The 25098-nt window shown below is 31.9% G+C and overlaps 1 protein-coding gene across 1 annotated transcript; it reads right to left on the bottom strand.

Annotated features, from left to right (window-relative positions):
• Positions 1 to 1200: 1200 nt before the first annotated feature.
• On the bottom strand, positions 1201 to 25098 carry LOC132699798 (prohormone-2-like). Its single transcript, XM_060666693.1, has 6 exons — positions 24936 to 25098; positions 20113 to 20199; positions 9308 to 9569; positions 7496 to 7546; positions 1771 to 2043; positions 1201 to 1712 (listed from the first exon to the last, which is right to left on the bottom strand). Exons 1-6 carry the CDS (start codon positions 25051 to 25053, stop codon positions 1553 to 1555), a joined length of 951 nt encoding a protein of 316 aa, XP_060522676.1. The 5' UTR covers positions 25054 to 25098; the 3' UTR covers positions 1201 to 1552.

The following is a 25098-nucleotide window of genomic DNA, read 5'->3' as shown; positions in this document are numbered from 1 at the left end:
CGACTTCCGAGACAGTTTCTCTAGAATGCGGTAATAACAAAGTTGAAAAAGCCGTTTTCCGTAAATCATAGTCTTCATAAGATATGTATTTTTCTGGTTGAATGCATCAGCACAACCAGAAACCATACATTTTCAGTATCATAAGCGTTCATTATACTTTAAACACAAAGCTCACAATAATCCACAAACCAGAAGAAAAAAAAACGAAAATTACACAAGTAATTTCACAAAATTCAAAACAGCCTCAAGTGCCATCTCGTGGTACGTGTCGAAACAAAATGCAGTCTGATTATCTGGTTGCCTAAGAACATATTTATTTATAGACAAACTGCAAGTTTCTCATATTATATTTTGGGTATGTAAAAGTTCACGAGCGGAATTATTTTTGCTTCTTTATCTATCCATCGCGAGCCACCGTAATTTTTTTTCAATATGCAGTTACGATCTATTCCATACTATTATAAACTGTTTAGATCCTGGTTCCGACATTTTCGTAATATTAACGCACGGGTTTGCGAGAAATCGCATGTTTGTCAATTCTGACGGTCATGTCGGAGAATGTATTCATGTTGTTTTGCAAAAATGTTTCCAAAAACTAACGGATGTAGACAAAGTATAGTATACAACACATTTGGTAAACTTTTGAAGTCACTCGTTTATTAAACACTCGCTCGTGCCAAATAAACCAACCTGCTGTTTACCACACTCGTTGCATAAAGTGCGGTAAACGGCATTTGAGTAAGGAGTTTATCTGGTACTAGCGAAGCGGAACGAGTGTTTAATAAACGAGTTACTTGAAAAGTTTGCCAAACGTGTTGCATACTGTACTTTTTTTAAGACTGTTAGTTTTTTTATACATTTTTGCAAAACAACACGAATAAATTTACTGACATGAGCGTTCAGAATTGACAAACGTAAAAATTGAAGCCCTACAATAAAATCTCCGGAAACATCCGAAGTGGCTCGGATCCGTGGAACAAGAAACCGCGTGGTAAAGTGACGCTTTCCGCACTCCCAATCGGTGTATAATTAGGTATTTTACAGAAAGCAGTGGAAAAAATAATTTAGATCATCTCCAAACGGCTCAGTTTTTTGACGAATATGAAACCAAGCTTCCGTAATTAATGTCTTCTACGCGGTCATTGAGAATGCGAAAAAACCGGTAGCTAATGCACCCAAATGTAATAAAACAACAATAAAAAACATAGAATAATGCTCCATTTATTTACTGCATATCCAACATTTAATAGGTGTATAATAGTTAACACGTAGTCTTAAAAAGATACTTGACTGACTGACATTTTATAATTTATGCCTTAATTCGCTAAGGAAGTCCCACCAAATTCATACAACGATAAACTTGTCACAAAAATATAGGTACGTACTTAAAATACATGAAGAGTAACATTCATAAAATTTGGATTTAAAGTTTAACTGTCGTTTTAGGCCAAAGTGGTTCCATATATTTTAAAAGCTTTGACCCACCACAACAAATATATGCAATTATGACGATCAGTACCTGCTGGATAGATGATTAAACTGCGTAATTTGTTTATAACACCAAACGACGATAAACTGGAACGTTAAATTTTGATTGGTCCTTCTGATTATTAAGGACCTTGGACAGCGTGTTAAAGTCATTCTCGTTCGGACCGTTCAAATAGCGGAGCATCCTGGTAGGATCGCTGCTGCGTTTCTTCGTCGCCAGAAACCTGTAGAAATTTAAGATATCATTGAGAACAAAAAAATAATTCTAACGAGGAAGTTTACCTCTTTTTCTTGTCGTACTGTTGCCCGTTATTGTCGTAGTTTGGTATGTAATTGGGGCCAAAATCATTATCCATAGTAGCGTGGGGGTAAACTGGGACGTCATACCAAGCTTCGCTGTTGTCTTCGTCAGACTGGTCGCCCAAGAATGCGTTTTTACCGTATCGCGTCCAAGGTTGTCGATAGTTCTCGGTTTCTGGACTCTGGCGGTTGTTCTCATATAAGGTTAAAAGTGTCAGTACTTCTTCGGGAGTCAAATCAATGTTCCTTTTCAACCTGCAAAAGGTTTACGGACATTTTAAGTGTCCGTTTAAGTTTCTGACCTCATATTGCTAGCACACCTTTCATGTCGAAAAAAGAGACATATTTATTGATAAAAATCGAAATCACTGTGTGCAATTATTTTCTGTGTTAAGTATAAGGCATCCGAAATTTGATGTCTCCTATATACAGGGTGTTATTTAAATGACACCATATAATTTCATAAATGAATCTCATGTTCTACAAATAAACGGAAAAAATACTCGTTATAATTCGCATGGTATTCCGGAAAAATTGCTTCAAAAATTCGACATCACGGTGGAGTACAGATTCACTAATTATAGTGACGGTGATGACAGATCCTATTGAGGACCATTGAAGGGACATATTTCTAATGTTTTTAGTATTGGACTATTTTTTTATTAGACATTTTGGATATTTCTGCTACTTTGTAAGTTACATATATCTATATTGCGATAGTAAAAATAATAAACCATTTTGATTGATGTTTTTTTATGTAGAATTCATTGGCATGCACAAAATATTTTTCTATTTTATTTACATTTAGTAAAAGTTTGTGATACACCATTGAAAAGAGGAATATTAGAAACATTTAATTTAAAAAATGTTTAGATTTTTAACAGAAATTCAAAGCAATATTTTTTCGGGACAGTCAACAGATTTAGAATCTTCAATACGGACCCGGTTATTTTTGCATAATTTACATATATCCGTTTTACATGCTTCCTATGTTGGTTCAATTGAATCTTAATTTTAATTAAATATTAACTTTCAGATTTTTGGTAATGCAGTAATGCAGTCTGTTATGTTTTCTATTGTTTTATGTTTGCTGATAACCTTATAACATTATTATATATTCGGAATCATATATATTGTCACAAAATATAATTTTTTAGATGAAGCAGTTTTGTTGTTATTTCGTATTTGGCTTATCTTTGTCAACAGAAACAAAGATATATCTATAAAACTAGAGTTTAGACAAACCTAAATTTTTAATGCATTGAATTAAAGGTAACTAAATGGAAAAACCTTCATTTTCTGAATTTAACTACGAACGGAAATACACTTGTCACTACGTCCGATCTTTCAATATTTTATATCGAGTTTGGATCACCAAATTTTTATCAAAACAAAGATACAAAATTCGAATTCATTTGTCACAAATTAGATGATACACTCGAATTCATTGAAGGATTTGTATTGTCCACAGGATACGGTACTTGCAACCGACAGACATTTTAATTGCTCACTTTTTCTGTACCATGTACCGGTACGCATATAGTCACTATTGAAAACCATGATGATCGGATAAATAAATAGAGGTAATTACTAGGTTTGTTCCAACCGCAGTTGAGTGACACGAATTTACAGTTCCAAACCGGTTTCTGACTGAGGTTGGAACAAAGCTATTGGGGCGTCAATTGCGGTAAATTGGACCACTAATTATGGTGTTGGGTGTGGGGTGTGACTTCTTATTATATTTGATACTCAACAATTGTGTCTAAAGTATTTAAGATTCTGACAGTAACCTAAGTAAACAAAAATTTTAATTGAAATTTTATTTCTGTTAAAATATCTTTCATAATGAAAGTTTTTAAAATCGCCATTTTATCTGGCAGTCCAAAAGATACAAACGACATTTAAAATCTGATTAATGCATTTTCCCCATAATTTAAAAGACCCAGTAGCATTATTTTTCGTACACTGTAACTATGTTGAGTGCTTCCGATAACATATAAAACGACATAATTGACTTAAAATGTCAACTCTGGACCAGAAAAATAAGCCTTCGAACCGTAAACGTAATTAATTTCAGACACGGCAAAATTTAATTACACGTTATTATGGGTCGGCGAGACATTATTATTATTACGCTACGTTTAAAAGTGCGATTGACTCGTATCACCAGAGAAGACGGTTTTAAAATGGTTTACCCCATTTGGTAAAACTTTCAGACGAGAATAATTTTTTTCGGATTGTTGAGTTTTAAGGTTTCGCCACTTAATTTTCTGCACCGCGAAGCGTACGAAAGCTTTCCTGACTTTCGAGTTCAATAAAAATTCAAATCCGTGCTTTCTGAAAGCTGTTTTCGCTGCAAATCTGAAATACGAGCAATATTAGAATATTATAGTCGGAGATAGACTCCGACTATATGTTTATCTTTGTCTAGTAAGGTCTGCTCATAGATATAGCAAAGTGACTAACTGATACGAATTAAGGAAAGACCCGGGCAAGCTGTAAGAATGAAATATGGCCGAACAGGTCTGTACTTTGCTAAGAATTTAATTATTTGGGGTTTTATTAGGAAAGATACTAAACAATATTAATTTATAAATGTATGTATTTATGTTTAAATATAAAATAAAATTATATTTTTTTTATTACCTACTTAAATTACTTAAAATTATTCACATAGTATATCAATATCACTGATATACTATCATCGCCTGTTCTAATTATTATTTGTTCTAAATTATTTGCAATATGCATTTACGATTGTTCTGCTTTTTCTATATGTTTAACAGAATTTGCCCAACATTTTGGATGGATGTTAAAAAGTTCGGTTTCTATACATTTGAGGACATTGGAGTTAACACGGGGAAAAACATAGTACGACGAATGGCAGATTTCAGTCGGTGCCAAACATGTTCAATTTGATTAAATATATAGTGGTAAGGTGGAAGCCTTAAAACTGTATACCCTAGATTTTTTGCATAATTATCACAGACGTTTTCCTTTTGTAAGTTCAAGATTTGTAGAACCTCAAATAATTGCTTTTTGGTATAATCTTCGTGAAAATAAATGTCGTTATTATACATGTAGTTTTGGATTTTTGCTTTTGTGTCACATGAGGAAGGGGTTTTAGTCAACTGTCTACTGTGATAACTTGCATTGTCCATTACAATTACACTATTAGGAGGAATGTGTGGAACTAGTTTGTTTTTAAACCAACTTTCAAATAAATCAGCGGTGGTGTCTTCAGGGTAATCCAGACAAGAATCTTTAATATTTTTCGCAGACAGAGAAAGTCCATTTGGAATCCAACCAAGAAATATTGGTCTTTGTTGTTCTCTGTAAATACTATTTTCTTCTAGATATTCCAGTCGCCATTTCGGAATTCTAAAGGATTCCATTAAAACTTGACTTTTGTCAATTTTTTTAAATCTAAAACCATGTGTTGAATACACTTACATAAGGTAGTTCTGCCATATTTAACACCGATTTCATCTTTTCAATTAACATATCTAATGTAGGCGCGCTTTGTTCCTCGTATAACTGGTAAAATTTACACCGTATTATATTTAGATCACTTTCATCTACACTCGAGAAAATATCAGCATCGCTTCTTTTTTTCCTCGCTGAAATGGGATTATTCACAATTTTCCATACAGTTTATGTTGGAATTTTCGTCAATGTGGCCGTTTCTTCTAAAGATGCTTGCTTGCTGGCACCACGTTCAATGAGAGTCAACTAAACATTGTTTATAACTTCCTTAGTCTCAATAGAATAGTGTTTTCTACATTTGGGCGGGAGCATCTCCGGAGATACACTAGACTCTCACATATTTTGCATAATTTGTACACGATTCAACACACGCTGTATTACACACTAAGTAAGAATGATTACTAATAAACTTAAACTATAGTAGTATACCAAACTAAGGAATATTAAACACAGGTAGCTATAAAATTATTTTCTATTACGGACCACAATTTTACCTGTATTTAAATTCCGAAACTTTAGGTAATAATCTTGTTGTATTGTATGTTAATGACCACCCTTGGATAACTTCATTCAAAAGCAATTGGTCACTTTCTTATATCTGTGAACAGACATTACATGTCAAACAGCGGTGACAACAATTTTTCAGAAACGTTGGTATATCACTGGTAGTTACCACTAGGTAAAATTTTATTGAATGAAAGCGAAGTTTGAAATAAATCGCGTAGATTTTGTAAAAGCGTTAAAACATTTAATTAAAAAATATACATATAAATTTGAAAGTTATACAAATTCTTTGAAATAGTTAAACACTGCATTTCGCCAAAATAATTTTATTTATTATCATTTATTTCAATAGAAGAAAGTACAGTGCAGTAAAACTTAGATTTGAAACGTCATTAACAACGATAACATATAAAAACAATGAAAATGTTTAAAAATCGCCAATAAGCTTGATATTTACCTCCCCATCCAGATAAAATTCACGTAAATTGTACTGTAAGAATTTATTTATTTCAGTTGGCTCACTGGTCACTGTCACTGATACTATTTACAGTATGACATAGCATTCGAAACGGTGCAGTTAGTTAGTTTCAAAGACATTCTAAATCTCTGCCGAATCAAAATATCTGGCCCAGGCAAAAAGAAATAAACTTCTGCTAAATAATACTACCGATACTAATTTTGGAATATACTTTGGAATATACGTTATTTACAATCACAGAAATATATAAACCTTTATCACCTTCTTTATTAGAAGAGTTGCACAACTTTCACAATAACCCAAAATTAATAAAATATTTATAATTCGCCTTAACTAGCACTTAACACTGGCAATTGATTACATTCAGAAGAAGCCCGGGATTCTGGCTATGTTTTAATCTATTGATTCAATATGTTTTTGTTTGAAACGTTTGAAAATGTTTTGTAGATATCCATGCTGGAGCGAACGGTATTTTATATAATACTCAATATATTTCAATACATTTCATATAAGTATTTTCTGTCCCTACGCACTGCAAGCCGGAAGTGCTACTATTACAAATCATGCTAAAGTTCTAAAAAGTCTTATGAAGCTGGAGGAGTTTAATTTTTTTTTGTTTGAAATAACTAATCGAAACAATAGCTCGCCTCTTGCCTATTTTTTTATTTGTAAATGAAGGATTGGCAAAATTGTTTCAATAGGACGAAATGCCAAAATCCACTTAACAATTCTCAGCAGTTGGCTTTAGGGAATTTCCTGCGAAATAAGTTTCCATCTACTCGAAACCCTCAACAGATTCAAATCCACACGTGGTTTTGTTTCGAAGCGGATATGTAATTTCAGCCTAATGGTTTTGTGGGAATATCTTTTCACGATACTTGCGTTTGTTTTTCTTCTCTCTTAAATCGATAATTCCGGCTGGTCTCTTGCGGCGTAGCTAAAAGCTTTTCGCAGCGTCAGACGTGTACTCCGCTAATTATTTGGGTTATAGTCGGTCGGGAAAAAAAGCTATTAATATTAATCAGCAATTTAAATGCTTTCGACGAGCCGAAGTTACTGAATGATACAACGGGAGACGCTGTTAACTCTAACATAATGTTTATTTGTTTAATTTGTATTGAATAATTGGAAAGTTCACATTCTCAAATACAATCATAAACGAAAAAGTTTTTTACAATTGCGTATTTCAATTTTTAATTTCTTGGTGTTTTCAAAAAATAACCGATGACTCTGGCTTACCTTAATTTTCTTGCTTCTCTCTTCTTTCTTCGATCGTCGGGTCCGTAATACCTATAATACAGGGTCGTCGTAAAGTAATACAAATAGAAGTATTATCAAGCATAGCCTAATTTTTATAATACAGAAGAATACAAAATTTGAAACATTTTTTGCTTCATTCTCAAGACTCGTTTTTCTCTATAAATATGCAATAATATTTTTTAAGCTTTATAAATATTCTCTGCTTAAAGAAAATAATTTGATAAATGTTCATTTTAATTCACAACTCAGAGTCGGTTCTTCAGCCATACAAGTTTCATTTATCGGTGAATTTAGAAAAAAAAAACGTTTAAATATTGGTTTCTTAAAAACGGTCGATTTCAGAAATTAAACAAAGTAATAACTTATTTTCATAAAACGAATTTGGCGTTTTTTTAAATGGTTTTTGAGTTTTCTAGTCCAATAAACCTCTAAATTCAAAATTATGTGAAAGTGATTTTCTTAAACCCTGTGCGGTAATAGGGAGTTTTTGCACCTTTTATGTTGGCAATGTTTTACTTTATCCCTTATTGGAAGCGTGCGCACATGGTAAGAAATAACGAACAACAATAATAAAATTTAAAGTATAGGCGGGGTTGCCACTATAATACGTTAAAGTTCAATAATAGTAAATATTTTGAGTTTTGAATTTAAGAATATATTTTTTTTTAATGTGAGTGTGAGATTTCGTCACATTTGCGATAACTAAAACTTGAAAAATAATAATAATAAACAACCTTGTTCTAACCGTAACGCAAAGAAAATTTTACTAAAATTGTGCTATCTCAGGATTAGCGTTGTACAAAAACACCCCCTATACAAATAGTCATGCCTATTGAAAATTATGATGGTCGGATAAGTAAGTGGGGGTAATTATAATGGTGTCTGCCGCGGGAACGGTTAAGTGGACAATAATTATGTGTATTTTAAGCCGAAATACCCATTGGAATCACGCAAATTGAGTTTATTCTATATCTTTTAATTTAGTGAAAACTCCATAGCACTATTAACTAATAATGTAGGAAATTTGGTTTTCGAAAATTAAAAAAAAATATATTATTTTATTCTTGTGCCTATGAACCCCGGCGGGAGATTGGTTTTAATTAATGAACATGAAATTTACACCAAAGAAATGTATCAATAACTTTGAGCAAATTGCCTTCACAAGTCTAGTCAAAAGTAGAATTTCAGAATTTGGAAATGCGACACTTAAAAATATCAACAAATTTTTTTTTAAGGAATCTAATGTCGTGTAATTAGCGGACCGTGTAATTTAATTCAGGAGACCTTATTACAATGTATTATTATAACTATTGAATTATTGGGATTTATTTACGAAGTTCTTAAAGTGAAATTTGATATTAGTTTTTTGTGGAAATGTTATCTATGTGTTCTATTTTTTGTTGTTGTTTGTTGTTTATTTATTGCTTATTTGTAAAATAGTTTTATTTTATATTTTATCTATGTTTCATTCTCCATTATGTTGCGACAAAGTTTGTTACAAAAATATATACATATGCAACTGTTTTGTTAGTGTCCTGATGTAACGCATAATTTCTTTTTAAATAGCTAAAAGTATTTTTGCATTTAAAAATAAATATATATGACCTATAGTAATTTAATTTGTATTTCCCGCCATAGTTTTAAAACATTCAAAAGTCACAATAGTTCAAAAGAAAGCATTTAGCCAGCTGTTTCCACAGATTTTACACCATGATTTGTTGTTAATCTCTTGCGAGAGTGTTAAATATATTATAATCTAAACACTTTGTATATAGTAAGAGCTATATTTACCTATATTGGTTAATCGGATCGCCATAAAGCTCGCTTTTCAACACAGCGTTCTCTAAAGCTTCATCCAGTTTGTCCCGATTAGATCCGTATCGAAAAGCTTTCTCGTAATCTAGCAGGGTTTTGTCATCCGGGGACAAGTCCGGTGAATTGAAAAGACCAGACTGAACGTTGTCCATGTTATATTGATTGCCGCGAAATATGGGTTGATCTCTATCCCAGTCGGATAAAGGTAGATCTGTGCCTTGGATTTTCATGTTGACACCTACACAAAAATGGTAAGAAAATGAAAAACGGAAGGGTCGAGTTTTCGACGACTAACCATGTAGGATTTTAATTTTAATAGTATATTACCAACTCAATAGTTAGTTGAGGCACAAACGGAACGAGGCTCTGAAGCAGTTTAAAACGATTTAAATATTATACTTTTTCTACTACCCTTAGTTTTTGGGTACATTTGTGCAAAAATAAATAACCGGAAATGCACGAAGTTACTCGTGACAGTGTTTAAGGAAGCTAATTTAAATTTAAAATGAAACTTTTCACATCCGTAATGAGTGTATGGTTGTTTTTTTTTTAATAAACTAGCTTTAATAAAACACCATCTTTATTATCATAGCAAGACATTATTTAAAAAATTATTGGTTATTAGCTCAAAGTTGAAAATAATTTAATAATTTTAAGAAACGTCTTCATATTCACAGAATTTTTGTCTATTTGTGGCTCCACTCCCGTATGGGCAGCACACATTGCATGCCGTTAATTCCACCACTAGACCGTGCACTTATAATTTGCTCAAATAATTAAACAATTTAAAAAGAATATCTCACATAGCTCTGGCCCAACGTTTTGAACATCCGAAAAATCTTTGATCCTTTTAAGTGGTTCTGTCCGTTTTGAAATAAATCTAAACAGTTTAACAGTTTATTTTCATTTACTTGTTTGTTTGCATTGTAGTAATAAATTTTCAAATGCATATGCTTAATCGTGGAAAATATTACGTTAACGTTTTTTTAAACCTCGTTGATTTGAAAACTGAGCTACCATAAAAATTCCTACGGCTATTCGGTATGTAAATCATTTAGCTACAATTCTAAGCCCATTTTTGGGATTCCAAAATTAAACATATTTTTATATTTTCAAAATATGTGTATAAAAATGTTTATGTTTATATTTAATGCGCAGTTCCCAAAGAATTAAAAAATATTATCCGGTTTATCATTTTATGTCATACAATGTTATAATTAAAAATGCATAGCCGTCAGATATTTTGCGACCTCTATATTATCTAATAGCTATAGGGTTTGCAGAGTCAAGATAGCTTAGCTATATTTCAAGCGGCAATTTATTGACATTTATATCTCAAAATGTTTGTCTAAGTAAGAATTCAATATTTTTCAATCTCTAACACAAAAATTATTTTATCACCCCCAATCAAAACATAAAAGTGAAACAAAATATAAAAGAAAGTCCATCTCCCTTGTCGCGTTTCAGCGAGATCTATTTTCCTGTGACGTCACCTGGACCGTATTCTTGAGAAAGACAATTCTGGGTGGGCGAGGTTTTAGAAAAAGGTGAATTTCAATAAGTTTCCTAAAATTTTAACAATAGCCCATTGTAAGTAAAAAGCGTATTTTATTAACAAACAGAAAGGAGGCTAATTTTTCTATAGCATTTTTGCAGTTCAATATGACGTGTACCGTATGCGCTGATAAATTCATAGTGAACAGTAAAGTGATGATCGCATGTCAATACTGTGAAAAATATTTTCATACAGTCTGTGCTAAAGTAAAAGATATTATTGGTAAAAATGTTAATGAATGCAAAAACTGTGTGACGATTGCTGCGATGCTGTGGTATCAAACATACAAAAAAATTAAACCATCAAAAAATAAACGTTTTAATGTTATTGTTGAAACATCAGCTGATGCATTTAATTATTTGTTTAACCAAAACAGAATACTTTTTGGATGGGACACTTTCTCCGTATATGAGTATCTGAGCATTTTAAGATGTTTCAAAATTTTGAAATTGGGCTATATAGACATCAACTGTCGCCAGGAAGACCAACATGCTCTCAATGCAGTGAAAACCACAAGAATAAGCACTGTACATCACAAATAAAATGTTGTCTTAATTGTAAGTATATGAATACTGTTTCGAATATCCCAAATATTGCGTATGATCCCGTAGTTTGCAATCGCAATTGCACAGCATACAAAAAACAAGTTGAGAAGATGAGTCAACAATTAAGTACAAATAGCAATTAACAAGAATGCGAGAGTTGCGTTGGTCAATTAATATGCTGGGGTTTAACAATCCGCTTATTATGTGCCTTAATGAGACCCACGTAACTGAAGACTATCAAATTAATGAGCTTGAGATTTCTGGATACAGACATTTCATGTGTCATACTCATAGTGCACATAAGCGCGGAGTCTTATGTAAGAGATAGCGTCTCACCTACAGCACTAAAAAATATTGCTTCTTCGGGTAACTATTGGGCTTTTTTTGTGAAAATTAAAATAGGAAGTGAAAATGTTGTCTTCTTTACGTTGAGGAGATTCTTGAGGAGGACTTATATAATAAAACGATAATAGTTGGGGATTTTAATATCAGGTTAGATTTTAATAATCCAAAGATAAATAAATTAATAAATATTACAAAGGATGCTGGTTTTATTCAAATCATTCCGGATCATACAAGAAATACCAGTATGTCGGCTTCCCTGATTGATCTTATATTTTCAAACGACTATGATTTGGTTGAAGCACAGATTTCTGACCACATAATCATTGGATGTTATCTAGAAACCAAGGCACTAAAAGAAAAATCTCAAGTGAATTTTAGACGCCAGATTAATCAAGAAAATAAAATATTAAAATTTAAAGAAATAAAATAACTTCAGTATACAGTGGAATTATAATTTTACCGATGGTAAGGTGATATACGTGCCTTTAATAACTAACATAAACCAGATAGATAAGACAGTACCAATGAAAAAGGTTATTTATGACAGAGTTCCTTGGATGAGTCCTATGATACTTCAGACACAAAAGGCAGGAGATATCGCGTATAAATAGTTTAAGCAGACCGATTGGCGTAATTATCAGACCAAAAGGACTACATTTGTGAGGGTTTTAAGACGTGAGAAGTCGAAATATTATGAAAGAAACATTGATCGGCGTAAGGGAAACAGAAAGAAAATGGGGCGAACGTTAAAGGGATTAATACGCAGCAAACGCAGAAATGCAGGCAACTTCGAAGATCTTAAATTTGGAGATGATTTGGGTAATATAGAACAACATTTTAACAACTTCTATGCAAAAAGCATTCTTGACATTGCTGCAAGTATTCCAAATATACATGATTGTTTAAATAAAATTGAAGCTTTTGTTGAAAACCAAAATAAGAGATCCGGTCGTCAGTCACCAATAACTCACTTCTTTCCAGTGAAAGAGTAAACTTTAATATGTACATATATATGTATGTATATGTGCATACATACTATGTTTATATATACTGGGTACATATACAATACATTTGTATGTACATATATTATACATATGTACTACTATTTCATAATTTTCGTTTTTTGTTCAAAAATCATAGATATTAGGGCATTTATGTAACGTATAATCAATTTTTAAAAATAAATGAATAAATGTTCATTCACAAAAAAGTACACGCATTTGTAATTTTATTGATAACTCGAAGTCTTGATAACTCGAAATTTTCATGTGTCAAATCGCAGTTCGACTTATCGAAGTTCGACTGTACTTCACTTTAGAAAGGATAAATTTATGAAGAGATCAAGACAAACGTTATTGTACCTATACCCAAAGTACCAGTTCCGAGTAAAGTTGGAGAATACTGGCCAATTAATTTATTATCGGCTATAGACAGAGGTTTAGAAACAATTGTGTGTAAGCAGCTGCGTAGCTTCCTAGAAAAAAAAACTAATTTTTAAAGGGCAGTCTGGGTTTCGGGAGAACCACTTGTTTGAATCGTCTTTACAATATGTGTGCTCGAAATGGAGGTCTAACATTGATGACGGTAATATAATTTTAACTGTGTTCATTGATCTTCAAAGAGCCTTTGAGGCCATTGACAAAGGACGTCTGGTAGATAAACTGTTTGCATATGGGATCAGAGGGAATGTACTTGTATGGATAGTTGATTATCTATGTGGCAGATTACATGTAACAAGGGTTAATAACCTGGTATCTGATAAGTTAGAAAACAATATATGTGTGTCCCAGGGCAGTGTATTAGGACCATTGCTTGTTGCTTTTTATTCTATATGTGAACGATTTAGACAAAATTTTGAAAAATTGTTGTCAACCTTTTCGCGGATGAAACTTTGCATTCAATTTCTAGGAAAAATGACTTAGAAGTGGTAGACAACATGAACTCGAAATTAAGGTTACTTAGTGACTGGTTGTGCGTTAATAAACTCAAGTTAAATTTAAATAAAACAGCGTATTTGGGAGTTAACAAAATTTTAATGTATTTTTGGATAATAATTTTAAGATTTATATTCATAGTAGGTTAATAGAAAATTTTTCACAAATGCGGTATCCGGGAGTAGTTTTAGATGCTCAATTGGAGGCAAAATTGGAAAAAAAATAGGTTTGTTGCATAGACTTTCGCCTGAGCTTAGCCACTGGAGCAGAAGTTTTGTTTTTAATGCGACTATCAGCTCTCATTTTTTGTATTGCAATTCATTTTTGATTTCTTGTGGGAACAGTGATGTTCATAGAATACAAGTGCTACACAATCAAGCAATGCGGGCTATTCTGGGTTGTACACGTTACACTCCCACGCGTGTAATGCTTTGGTCTTTATGGTGGTTGTCGGTGTTTTAAAGTATTGAGTTCTCTAATGTTTTGCTGATATATAAAATAAAAAATAATTTACTTCCATCCTACTTACAAGATTATTTAATTCCTATGTCGTACAAACATTCTTATATTGTTAGGGGCAAAAATGATTTTGATATTCAGTTTGTTAAAACTCTACAAATGCAAAAAAGCCTCTTTAGTGATGGGCTTCGATTGTGCAATGCTCAGCCGACAAACACCAAAAATTTACCGAATGTAAAAAGCTTCCAAAAGACGGGAAAATATTTTTATATTAATATTAATATTAATGTGAATTAGCTTTTGCTTTTATATAAATTTAATTTATTACGATTCGAATATATGCATTGCTTATGTCAATTACAAACGTAGTTTTAGTAATGTTTGTTCGTAATAGCATGTATGCTAATGATAATAAACCATTTCATTTCATTTTATTTCATTTCTATTCAAATGAGTACAATACAGTACAACAAGTATTAGTAACCACCTTCATTATCGATTTTACCTTATTATTAAATTAAATAAAATATTACAATTCCAATTACAATTACCAATTGAAAAAATGAAAGATATATTTTAATATAATATAAATTAATTAATTAAAAAAATTAAATAATTAATTAATTGCAAGGATAGCATGTACATGTAATCTGTCGTTGCATTATAACATTTTTGTTTGTATATAATATTTATGTATATATATATATATATATATATATATATATATATATATATATATATATATATATATATATATATATATATATATATATATATATATATATATATATATATATATATATATATATATATATATATATATATATATATATATATATATATATATATATATATATATATATATATATATATATATATATATATATATATGTATATAATATTTATGTAGAGCCCAGAAATAGGCAATTTTTGTAGATGTTGTTATTACTTGCTGTATTTTGTTCGGAATAAACGATTTAAAAAATTTCTCGGTTTTAAGACCATTAAACCCCATAATACCCATTGTTATGTTACACCGGTTGTCGATATATAAAACTGTATCGGTTTTTAGAAAATCTTGCGTTTTTAAGATATAGAGTATCGTTCCAAACTAAGGTGCGATATCTCGAAAACTGCACTAAAACCATTTTGCATAAGAACACTGAGGGGCCCTTTCAGCAACTTTTATTATATTAATCGTGTTTTAATCCTGTTTGTGTGTTGCTTTATAATGGTTTACATTTATGAATTTTTCAATTCTTGTCAGCCTTCAACGTCTAATCTGTTGCTCAAAAGTACACGTTGCTGATTTCTGGTAGATTTGCATATCGTAAATTTGACATTCATAAAACTGATTTGTCATTTTGACGAGCATTCCGGTACAATTTTATTATGGTAAAAACAATATAATCCATATCCGATTCCCAGGATCTATGGAACTAGATTGCATAAAAAATAATCTCAGGTCGAGGAAATCGACGCAACTTTCGGAAATTACCTACAATGAACAGTCGGGTAAACTGAAAAGGTAAAGTGCTCAATGCGAGCGAGCTTTTTAATGGCGCACCTTTTGAGCTTTTCAAGATTGTTGAAAAAGTGTAACAGAATATAATGTACCTAAAACCTCATTTGCAATTAACAACCTCAATTTGTCTTAGACATTATGGTCCCAGGTCGTGTAAAAACGTAGAACAAGACCTCTTACATACCACATTTATTGGAGGACAAACTAGTTCGACAGCAAAAACAAATTCCAGGAGACGACTATCTGGATGGTACAAACGTGATTTGAACACCGGATTTATTGCAGAACAGAGTCCCGACGAGGATGATGCTTCTGCAGATGAAATCGACAGATATGCAATCACTGAAGGTAAAGTCTGTTCATAGATATAAGAAAGTGACTAACTGATGCGAATTAAGGAAAGACCCGGGCAAGCTGTAAAAATGAAATATGGCCGAACAGGTCCGTACTTTGTTTAGAATTTAATTATTTGGGGTTTTGTTAGGAAAGATACTAAACAATATTTATTTATGTATGTATTGATGTTTAAATCTTAAATAACATCACAAATTATTTTTATTACCTACTTAAATTACTTAAAATTATTCACATATTATATCAGTATCACTATCGCTATCCTCGCCTGTTTTAATTATTATTTGTATTCTATATTATTTGCAATATGGATTGTTCTGCTTTTTTTATATGTTTAACAGAACTTGTCGAACTTTGTGGAGGGATGTTAAAAACTTCGGTTTCTATAAGTTTGAGGACATTGGAGTTAACACGGGGAAAAACATTGTTACGACAAATGGCAAGTTTCAGTTGGTGCCAAATATGTTCAATGGGATTAATATACAGCGGTAAGAAATTATCACAGACGCATTCCTTTTGTATTTTCAAGCTTTGTAGAACGTCAATTAATTGCTTTTTGATATAATCTTCATCAAAATAAATGTCGTTATTATTATTCATGTAGTTTTAGATTGTTGCTTTTGTGTCACATGAGGAAGGGGTTCTAGTCAACTATCTACTGTGATAACTTTAAACGCTATTAAGAGGAATGTTAGGAACTAGTTTCTTTTTAAACCAACTTTCAAATAAATCAGCGGTGGTGTCTTCAGGGTAATCCAGAGAATAATCTTTTCGCAGACAGAGAAAGTCCATTTGGAATCCAACCATCTTTAGGACCAGCATGCAAAATAGTTATTCCTTTACCTCTTTTTCATGGCACGTTTGTTTTACATTTATAAGTTGAGTTAACCCGACCCTTTTCCGGGGTATCATAAGTGTCGAACCAGGTTTCATCCAAGTAAATAATTGGTCTTTGTTGTTCTCTGTAAATTCTATTTTTTTCTAGATATTCCAGTCGCCATTTCCGAATTCTAAAAGATTCCATTAAAACTTGCCTTTCGTCAAGTTTTTTAAATTGAAAATCCATGTGTTTTTCAAGCCTCCTAATTAAGATATCGAATGTAGGCAAGCTTTGTTCCTTGTATAACTGGTAAATTTTACGCCGTATTATATCTTGATCACTTTCATCTACACTCGAGAAAATGTCAGCATCGCTTCTTTTTTTCCTCGCTGAAATGGGATTATTCACAATTTTCCATAGAGGTGATGTTGGAATTTTCGTCAATGTGGCCGTTTCTTCTAAAGATGCTTGCTTGCTGGTACCACGTTCAATGGGAGTCAACTAAACATTGTTTATAACTTCCTTAATCTCAATAGAATAGTGTTTTCTACATTTGGGCGGGAGCATCTCCTGAGATACACACACATATTGCACACATATATTGCATAATTCGCACACGATTCAACACAGCTGTATTACACACGAAATAAGAATGATTACTAATAAACTTAAACTAAGTAGTATACCAAACCAGGAAATATTAAACACAGGTAGGTATAAAATTATTTTCTATTAGGGACCACAATTTTACCTGAATTTAAATTCCGAAACTTTAGATAATAATCTTGTTGCATTGTATGTTAATGACCACCCTTGGATAATCGCATTGAAAAGCAATTGTCACGTTCTTATATCTATGAATAGACTTACTATGCCATATGCTTATAGCTATGAACAGACCATACCAGCATTCATTTGCTTCTCGAATTTTGTCAATTTTTTATTTATTTATTTGTTATGATTATTTCTTGTAGAACCCCATTTCGAGAGTACATCAAATCTTGCTCCATCTTCATTTTTACGAAAAAATAAAGTTTTATTTATTCTATGATAAATGTGAAATAGTCAAATAAAGATCGTGATTGCTTTACTAAACCTTTAATCTGTATTATTTCAATAATCAAAATTAGACAAGTTTTTGATGGGTTTCGTTATGGGCTAATAATTATTTTGCAAACAATAGCATTGCGCTTTCAAAAAAAAGATATGCACGTACAAGTGTTTCAAATTTTAAGTAAAGCTTTATCACACGTATTTTATAGAAAATATAGAAAAAAAAACTTTTTTCTACTTCCATCTGTAAAATGACTAATTACACACCGATCTAGCGTGCGGTAAGCGTCACTTTACCACCAGTTTGGTTTCCCACGGAACCGAGCCACTTCGGACGTTTCCGAGATTTTACCGCACAGGTTTCTTAATTCTGACGGTCATGTAAGTGAATGTACTCGTGTTGTTTTGCGAAAATGTACCCAAAAACTTAACGGTCTTAGAAAAAGTATAGTATGCAACACATTTGGTAAACTTTTCTCGTGAGTCAAATGCTGTTTACCGCACTTCTTGCATAATATACTATTAAAGCAACACAGATAGATATTTACAATTTTGATTTAAAATCGTATTATTCAAACAAAATAATGCAAATATTGTATTTTCCGTTATTTTGAACCTTTATCTTTTATTGCTTGAACATTTTTAACTTGTCGGAAGATCATATTAATAAAAATCAAGGTGTCATTACATTATTGTAATTTTAACTATATGACCGAATTGTGCTCACTCAACGAAAGCGCCCGCAATAGTGGCAACTTCAATAGAAAATTCCTAAAAAATTCAAAATTTTGATTGATGTTTCTCCGCTCAGTACCGTCAGTTGGTCTAAATTTTAAAAGAAAAAAATGAGGCAAATTTCTCAATAGTAAAACATTACTATTAATGTGTAATATTGCCCTTAAATGTTTGTTAAAAATGAAACTTCTTTAAAACTCCCGATAAAAGCGCTTAAAAATTGATATATTTATATAAGGGATTTTAAATATTAGTTCAAAAATATTTCAGGAGTATTGATTAAAATAAATAATCACGCATTTACGTGTATATTTTTAAAGTATTTTTTTATTTCATAAAAAAGGCAACAATTTAAAAAAAAATTAAATTTTAAGCTAACCAAAAATAAATTATAAAAAATACCAAAATAATGAGTTACTCTTTACTCGTTACTCTAAATTATAGCCGAAAATATAGATTATCAATATGACTGACTCTGACTGATGACTGATATGTTTATATAAATATTATGCCATTAACACTACAACTGCAACCATACGCATCACAAGACTTTACAATTTTTAAAAATTGTTGTTAGTTACTACTAACCTGGAAGTATTAACGTACGACAAGATTGTGGCGGCCAAAAATAGCCAAAATGTGTCACAAAAAATTAGTTTAAAGATGGCTATATTACTTTGCTATTATTCAGTTCAGATCCAGTTCGCTGGTTCAGAATCAGCATAATTTTGTTTTTTTGTCAACTGAACTGGTTAATGCTGATTCGCATATTAAATTTTAGATGAAAAGAACCAATTTGGTGAACCGCCGACGTCTTCAAAATTGATGCTCGCAACTGACGATCTTATCAAATATTACACCGATAAGAAGGTGAAAAGGACCCGAAGTAATTTAGAAACGATTTTCGAAGTTCCGAGAGACAATTTGATGACCAAAAGGAAATACAGGAGATTTATTGTTTTTAATGAACGGAACAGCAAGGCTAAAGTTCAAAAGCGCCGCAATAGATGTAGGAAGTTTAATTTAGTAGCGTTAAACAGGTCTTTTTGTTAATTACTTTATATATTGTTACCTGAGGAACGTGGATTATCTTGTGTGAATAGAACAAACGAAAGTAGAGAATTATATTACAGTACTCGCGACAGTAACTGCTCGCGTGGGATTATTTTTAAAGGAATGTTAAACTTGGAGCCATTTTAGATGAAAATCGAAAGACAGGTTGTATATTTGTCGATTTACAGTTGCTTTTTGAAGTAATAATATGCTACTTAACAATTTTTTTTTATAATGGAACACAGGCAATAAAGCTCAGGGATGGATCTAGTAGTTATATCTTGGAACAGGAGCTTCGTTAACCAAAACAATGTCAGCGTCCGCAAACCATTTCAATTAAATGTGTTAACATAAGTAAACCAACCAAATTAACATGATTAAATTAGGTTTTTGATAGCCTTACCTCGTTTAATGGCAGTCGGCTTCAAATAATAGTCCAGGTTGTTTGAGTTGTCTTCCGCGCTTTGCTCGGATGATTGTGCCCGTTTAACTGGAACCAAATTAAATTGAATTTACATTAAATCTACTCCCTTAAACCAAATATTATCCCGATTGGATTGCATCGAGCAGAAATCCAAACCGATGATCATCGGCGTTTTTTTTTTCCGGATGACCACCAGAAAAAGTTAATTAAGTTAGTCTCCCTTTAATAGAAAACACACTGTTTACCATTTTGTCCCTCTTAATTGAATGGGGTTGGGGGAAAGTAAAAACCAACAGCAACAAGTTCTCTTATCGATTTTGCAGGATTATACGCAACCCTGGACGACAAAGTTAACCCCTGTTCGTTCGGCATGGCCGAAAGGACAAGATTTTAGACCAGACCTTAGGCGACTGTTCCCAACCAGTAAAAATGTAAGGCTTGCTGGTTTTTCTGCGGTGTCACAAGCTTAGTAACCGATGATCATGTACGGGGTCTCCCATTTTCTCGACACTTTTGAGTATCTCAATTTTAGTTTTTCAAATAAACTACTGCATATTTTATATTTTTTCTACTGCGGTCTATAAAATGCCTAATTACACACCGATCTAGCGTGCGGGAAGCGTCACTTTAACACTTCAGTTTCATTTACCACGGTTCTGAGACACTTCGGACATTTACGGGATTTTACCGCACGGGTTTGGGAGCAATTGGATGTTTTCGGATATATTTCGCACGCCTTGAATTGCAACGTTCGTCTGCCGGTTATGTCGGTGAATCTATTCGTGTTGTTTTGCGAAAATGTACCCCTGCGATGCAACACGTTTACCGTACTTGTTGCATAATATACTATTATCTAACAGTTAATTACACGATACAAAGAATTAAACCTCTCAAAATCTTCAAGAAAATTTAATTGCATCCCTGTATGTTAAGAATCACCGTTAAAGATTGTTCGTTATCAGGACAATGCAGATATTACTTTTTCAGCCAAGTAAAATAATGTTCTAACAATGAAGTTTCCTTGAAAGTTAAGTAGGGGGCTAATTTTTATTTAGAATTGATCACTGATGATTATCCAATTAGCACGTACAAGTAGGTAGAATAATAGTAGCCAAAATATAAAATCTATTTTTGACGTTTTAAGCCTATAATATGGTATTAGGCAACAAGTTTTATAATCGAGACTTTACACACGGGTTCATCTAGGCATGAACGTGAGTGTCTGAAGAAGTTTATAATCGTTTTGCATACTATATTTTTGTCTACTACCATCACATTTACAAAAAAAGCAGCATATGTGATCTACCGAAGACATCTGATCGCTCCCAACCCGTGACTAAAGTACCTGAAACGATGGAAATGTTCATTACAATGCGCTCCACATATATGAAACGAAACTCGTGGCTAAAACGGCGCTTATCATACTTTATTAAATATGTTTTCGTCTTATAATATTCATTTTTGAATTCCACACAAAATTTTAGAAATTTTTGTGTCTAAGTTTAACTGTTTTTGACATTTTTTTATTTTTTTACAAAAATTACGTTTGCAAGACGTAAAATATCTGCCAATTTCTTTATTCGGAAGCGTTTATTGTTGCACTTGAGTAAGTTTTGTTGTAGACAAAGGACTCGAATGACGAATTTCATGAGAAATTTCAATACATTTAATACAGGGTACCCGAAAATTAAGATTAAATATGAGAAAAAACTTTTTTTTTAATTTTATATAATGCTGTATATGCCTAATATTTTTACTTTTTGAAATATTTGTTTTTAAACATTTGTCTATCACAAATAATATGCTGTTGCCGTACAACTTCAGTTGGCGTAAGGTGGCTTTGACGGCTAGAACGCCGCCTCCTTGGAAGCGGGTTTTGTTGTTGATTACGATTGATTACAGCGAAATTTAATTTGGCAGCAGGATGGCACTCCTTATCACAGCAGTCAAGAAATAAGTACCCATTTAAATGCGCACTAAAGAGAATGGATTGGGGAGAATGGTACTTACGCTTGGCGTCCAAGAAGTCCCGACTTAACTCCCTAGATTTTTTTCTATATGGTACACTTAAAAATTTAGTTTACAAACACAATATTTAAATGGGACTGAATCTGTTAGAAATGCCATTATTTAGATACCCGCTATACTACTTGGATTGCCCAAAGTGGGGGATATATTGAACTACTGTTACAAAAATTATTATCCTTTGTAAGCTATTAGTTTTTTATTGATCGTTCGTGAATAAAATATTCACCAACGTTATCGCGTATCCTTGGTCTTATACTGTATAAATAATGCATACATACATTTGGATCTTCATAAGGGCATCAGCAAGATTGTGGTCAACTATGAAATGGTAAATATAGTGGCAGCACTTTATTTGTCGAAACACCGTCATAGCCACTTACACTAACTGAACCTATATGGCAACAGCATATTATTTGTGGTTAAAAAGAAATATTGAAAAAAGTAAAAATATTAGGCATATACAACATTATACAAAATTGCCTAAATGCTAACTATGCCAAGATTATAAATATATGTAGTTTCTATTAAAAAAAAAGTTTTTTGACAGTTTTATTAATTTAATTTTAAATTTTATTTCTCGCGTACCCTGTATTAATATATATTGAAATTTCTTATGACATCTATTATTCGAGTCCTTTGTCAACAACAACCCTTACTCAAGTGAAACAATAAACATTTTCGAATGAAGAAACTGGCAGATATTTTACGTCTTGCAAACGTTATTTTTCGCATAAAAAATTTAAAATGTCTAAAACGGTTAGACAGATATTATACACAAAATATGTATAGAATTTTGTACAGAATTCAAAAATGAAGTAATATACTACGTGCTCCATTTAAAATAAGAAAGTTGATATTGGCTCACGAAAACTGAAATACCCTGTATATATAAAATTTAAATAAATTAAGGTTTGTAATATCTCAATTAATTTTTGTGTTTAACTTTTGGCTCAATCCCCTATAGTTTCGGAGATATGGGGGTGTTCCAACGTATAGGGTCGACCCTATACGTTGGCATTGTTTAATTTGTATTTGAATTTAAAATGTTTATAACTGTGTGATGAATTAAGTAAAAATAATAATAAAAAACGACAGCACATTGGTATGGAATAGTAAAACTTAAAGGAAACTCTCATTTTACAAAAAAAATTGCATAATATATGTATATCGCGCCAAGAGTGTCTAAATTGGGTTACCCTGTTGAGACTTTGATAAACATTGTTTAATTGCCGGTTTGGTGAACACGTATTAATATTTGGCACTATCGATAATCTTTTTAATCTATCCCATTAGGTATGACAAGGGTGATATCAAGTAGAAAATCCGGCTTTCCCGACATATGTGTGTTTGTTTAGCGAGCTATAAATATTTATGAATAATCACACATTTTCACGTGCCAGCTTCAAAGCAGGTTATGAATTTACGCGAAAGAAAACAATAGAGTAGAAATTCACGGACTGAAATCCGTAAGCTATAAACTTTAAAATGTGAACACGAAAGTTAAAATAGTACAAATAATAAGAAAAGGTTTTAGACTTGTTCGGGACTTCAAGAATTAGTCACAGTTAAAGTAAAACAATTTAACATCAATAACGTTTAAACCAATATAAAACAACCAATATTCAGAACGAAAATAATGAAAATGTATCGTGAAATAATTAAAGGCAAACTGTAGTCCAATATTTGAGTCTTACAACGAAATCTTCGCCCTAAATCAAGGGCATTGAAGATCACGTTAAGATGGTTTTTGCAAATCTGTATTTTCTAAATCGGCAAAGAAAATTAAATGAAATTTAGTACAGTTATCAAACTTTACGTTATTTATATCTATGCATAGAATGGGTTTTTTCATATCCCTTCGCTATATTATCTACAATACTAAGTTCCAGTTTATTCAATATAAAGCGTAAAAAGTATGGTAACAAATTGTACAAATCTCCACATGGTATCTTAGATCGTCTATTACTATTTTCTTATATTGCGTCTTCTACTTTCTTTAGTATTCTCAATGTCCCCTAGAGATAGAGGGCTTTAAAGAAAATTGCTTAGGGTTTTCGAGATATTTTCCATTCTTGTGCAATTTAGTTGGATAAAATAATAACCAACAAAATAATTTAGCTAACCACGCGTCTTAAAACTGCAAGATAATATACTAAATCGGTTGGTTAGTTTCAATTGGTTTTGGATTATTTTTGGTAAGTAAGTGAACCTTATTTAATAGAAAAGCCAGGAATTAATTTCGGTTATAATTATTGAAAAACCGTTAGGAAGCAAAGTATAGGTATACCATAACCAAATAAAAACTAACCAAAACTAATGGTAAATAATATCGACTACATCGCATACTAAAATGGCACCAAAAAAATTAAGTACAAACAAATACATATTCACAAAATTTCGTTGGGATTTTCATGATATTTTTTATTCTGTTGCAATTTACATTACCATTTAATTAACCAATAATGGTTATACCTTAACGTGCTTACATATTAGGTACTATACATTTTAAAAAATATATACATATAAAGATTTTTGTAATCAAAAATAAAAAAAATAAAGTGCAACACAAAATCTTGAATTTTTCTCAGATTATTGTCACTCAGCGTACCTACTTATGATATAAATAATGAGTTTTTCATTTCATCATATTTTAGCAATTAAATTATTAGACATATACAATATGGTGAAACCATATTGCTGCTTTTTTTAGCAAAAGAAAAATTGATCCTGTAGGTACCTAACTCGCTAGAAAATAAGAAATATTACAATAATACCTTTATTATTTTTGACGTCACGGGATTTGATCTCGTCCATAAGCGACGACGGGATAGCAACAGTTGAAGCAACAAGAGAGGCAATCAAAAGTGAAAATACGTCGAGGCGGAACTCCATCGTGGTTGACTAGTTGGAAACGCTGAAAGCGACTGAAAATCTCGG

Source organism: Cylas formicarius, unplaced genomic scaffold (assembly GCF_029955315.1).
Source record: "Cylas formicarius isolate icCylForm1 unplaced genomic scaffold, icCylForm1.1 PGA_scaffold_3__17_contigs__length_32017465, whole genome shotgun sequence".
Classification (NCBI taxonomy): Eukaryota; Metazoa; Arthropoda; class Insecta; order Coleoptera; family Brentidae; genus Cylas; species Cylas formicarius.
Note: the sequence above shows the minus strand (reverse complement) of the source record. Positions and strands in the feature narration are given on the sequence as shown.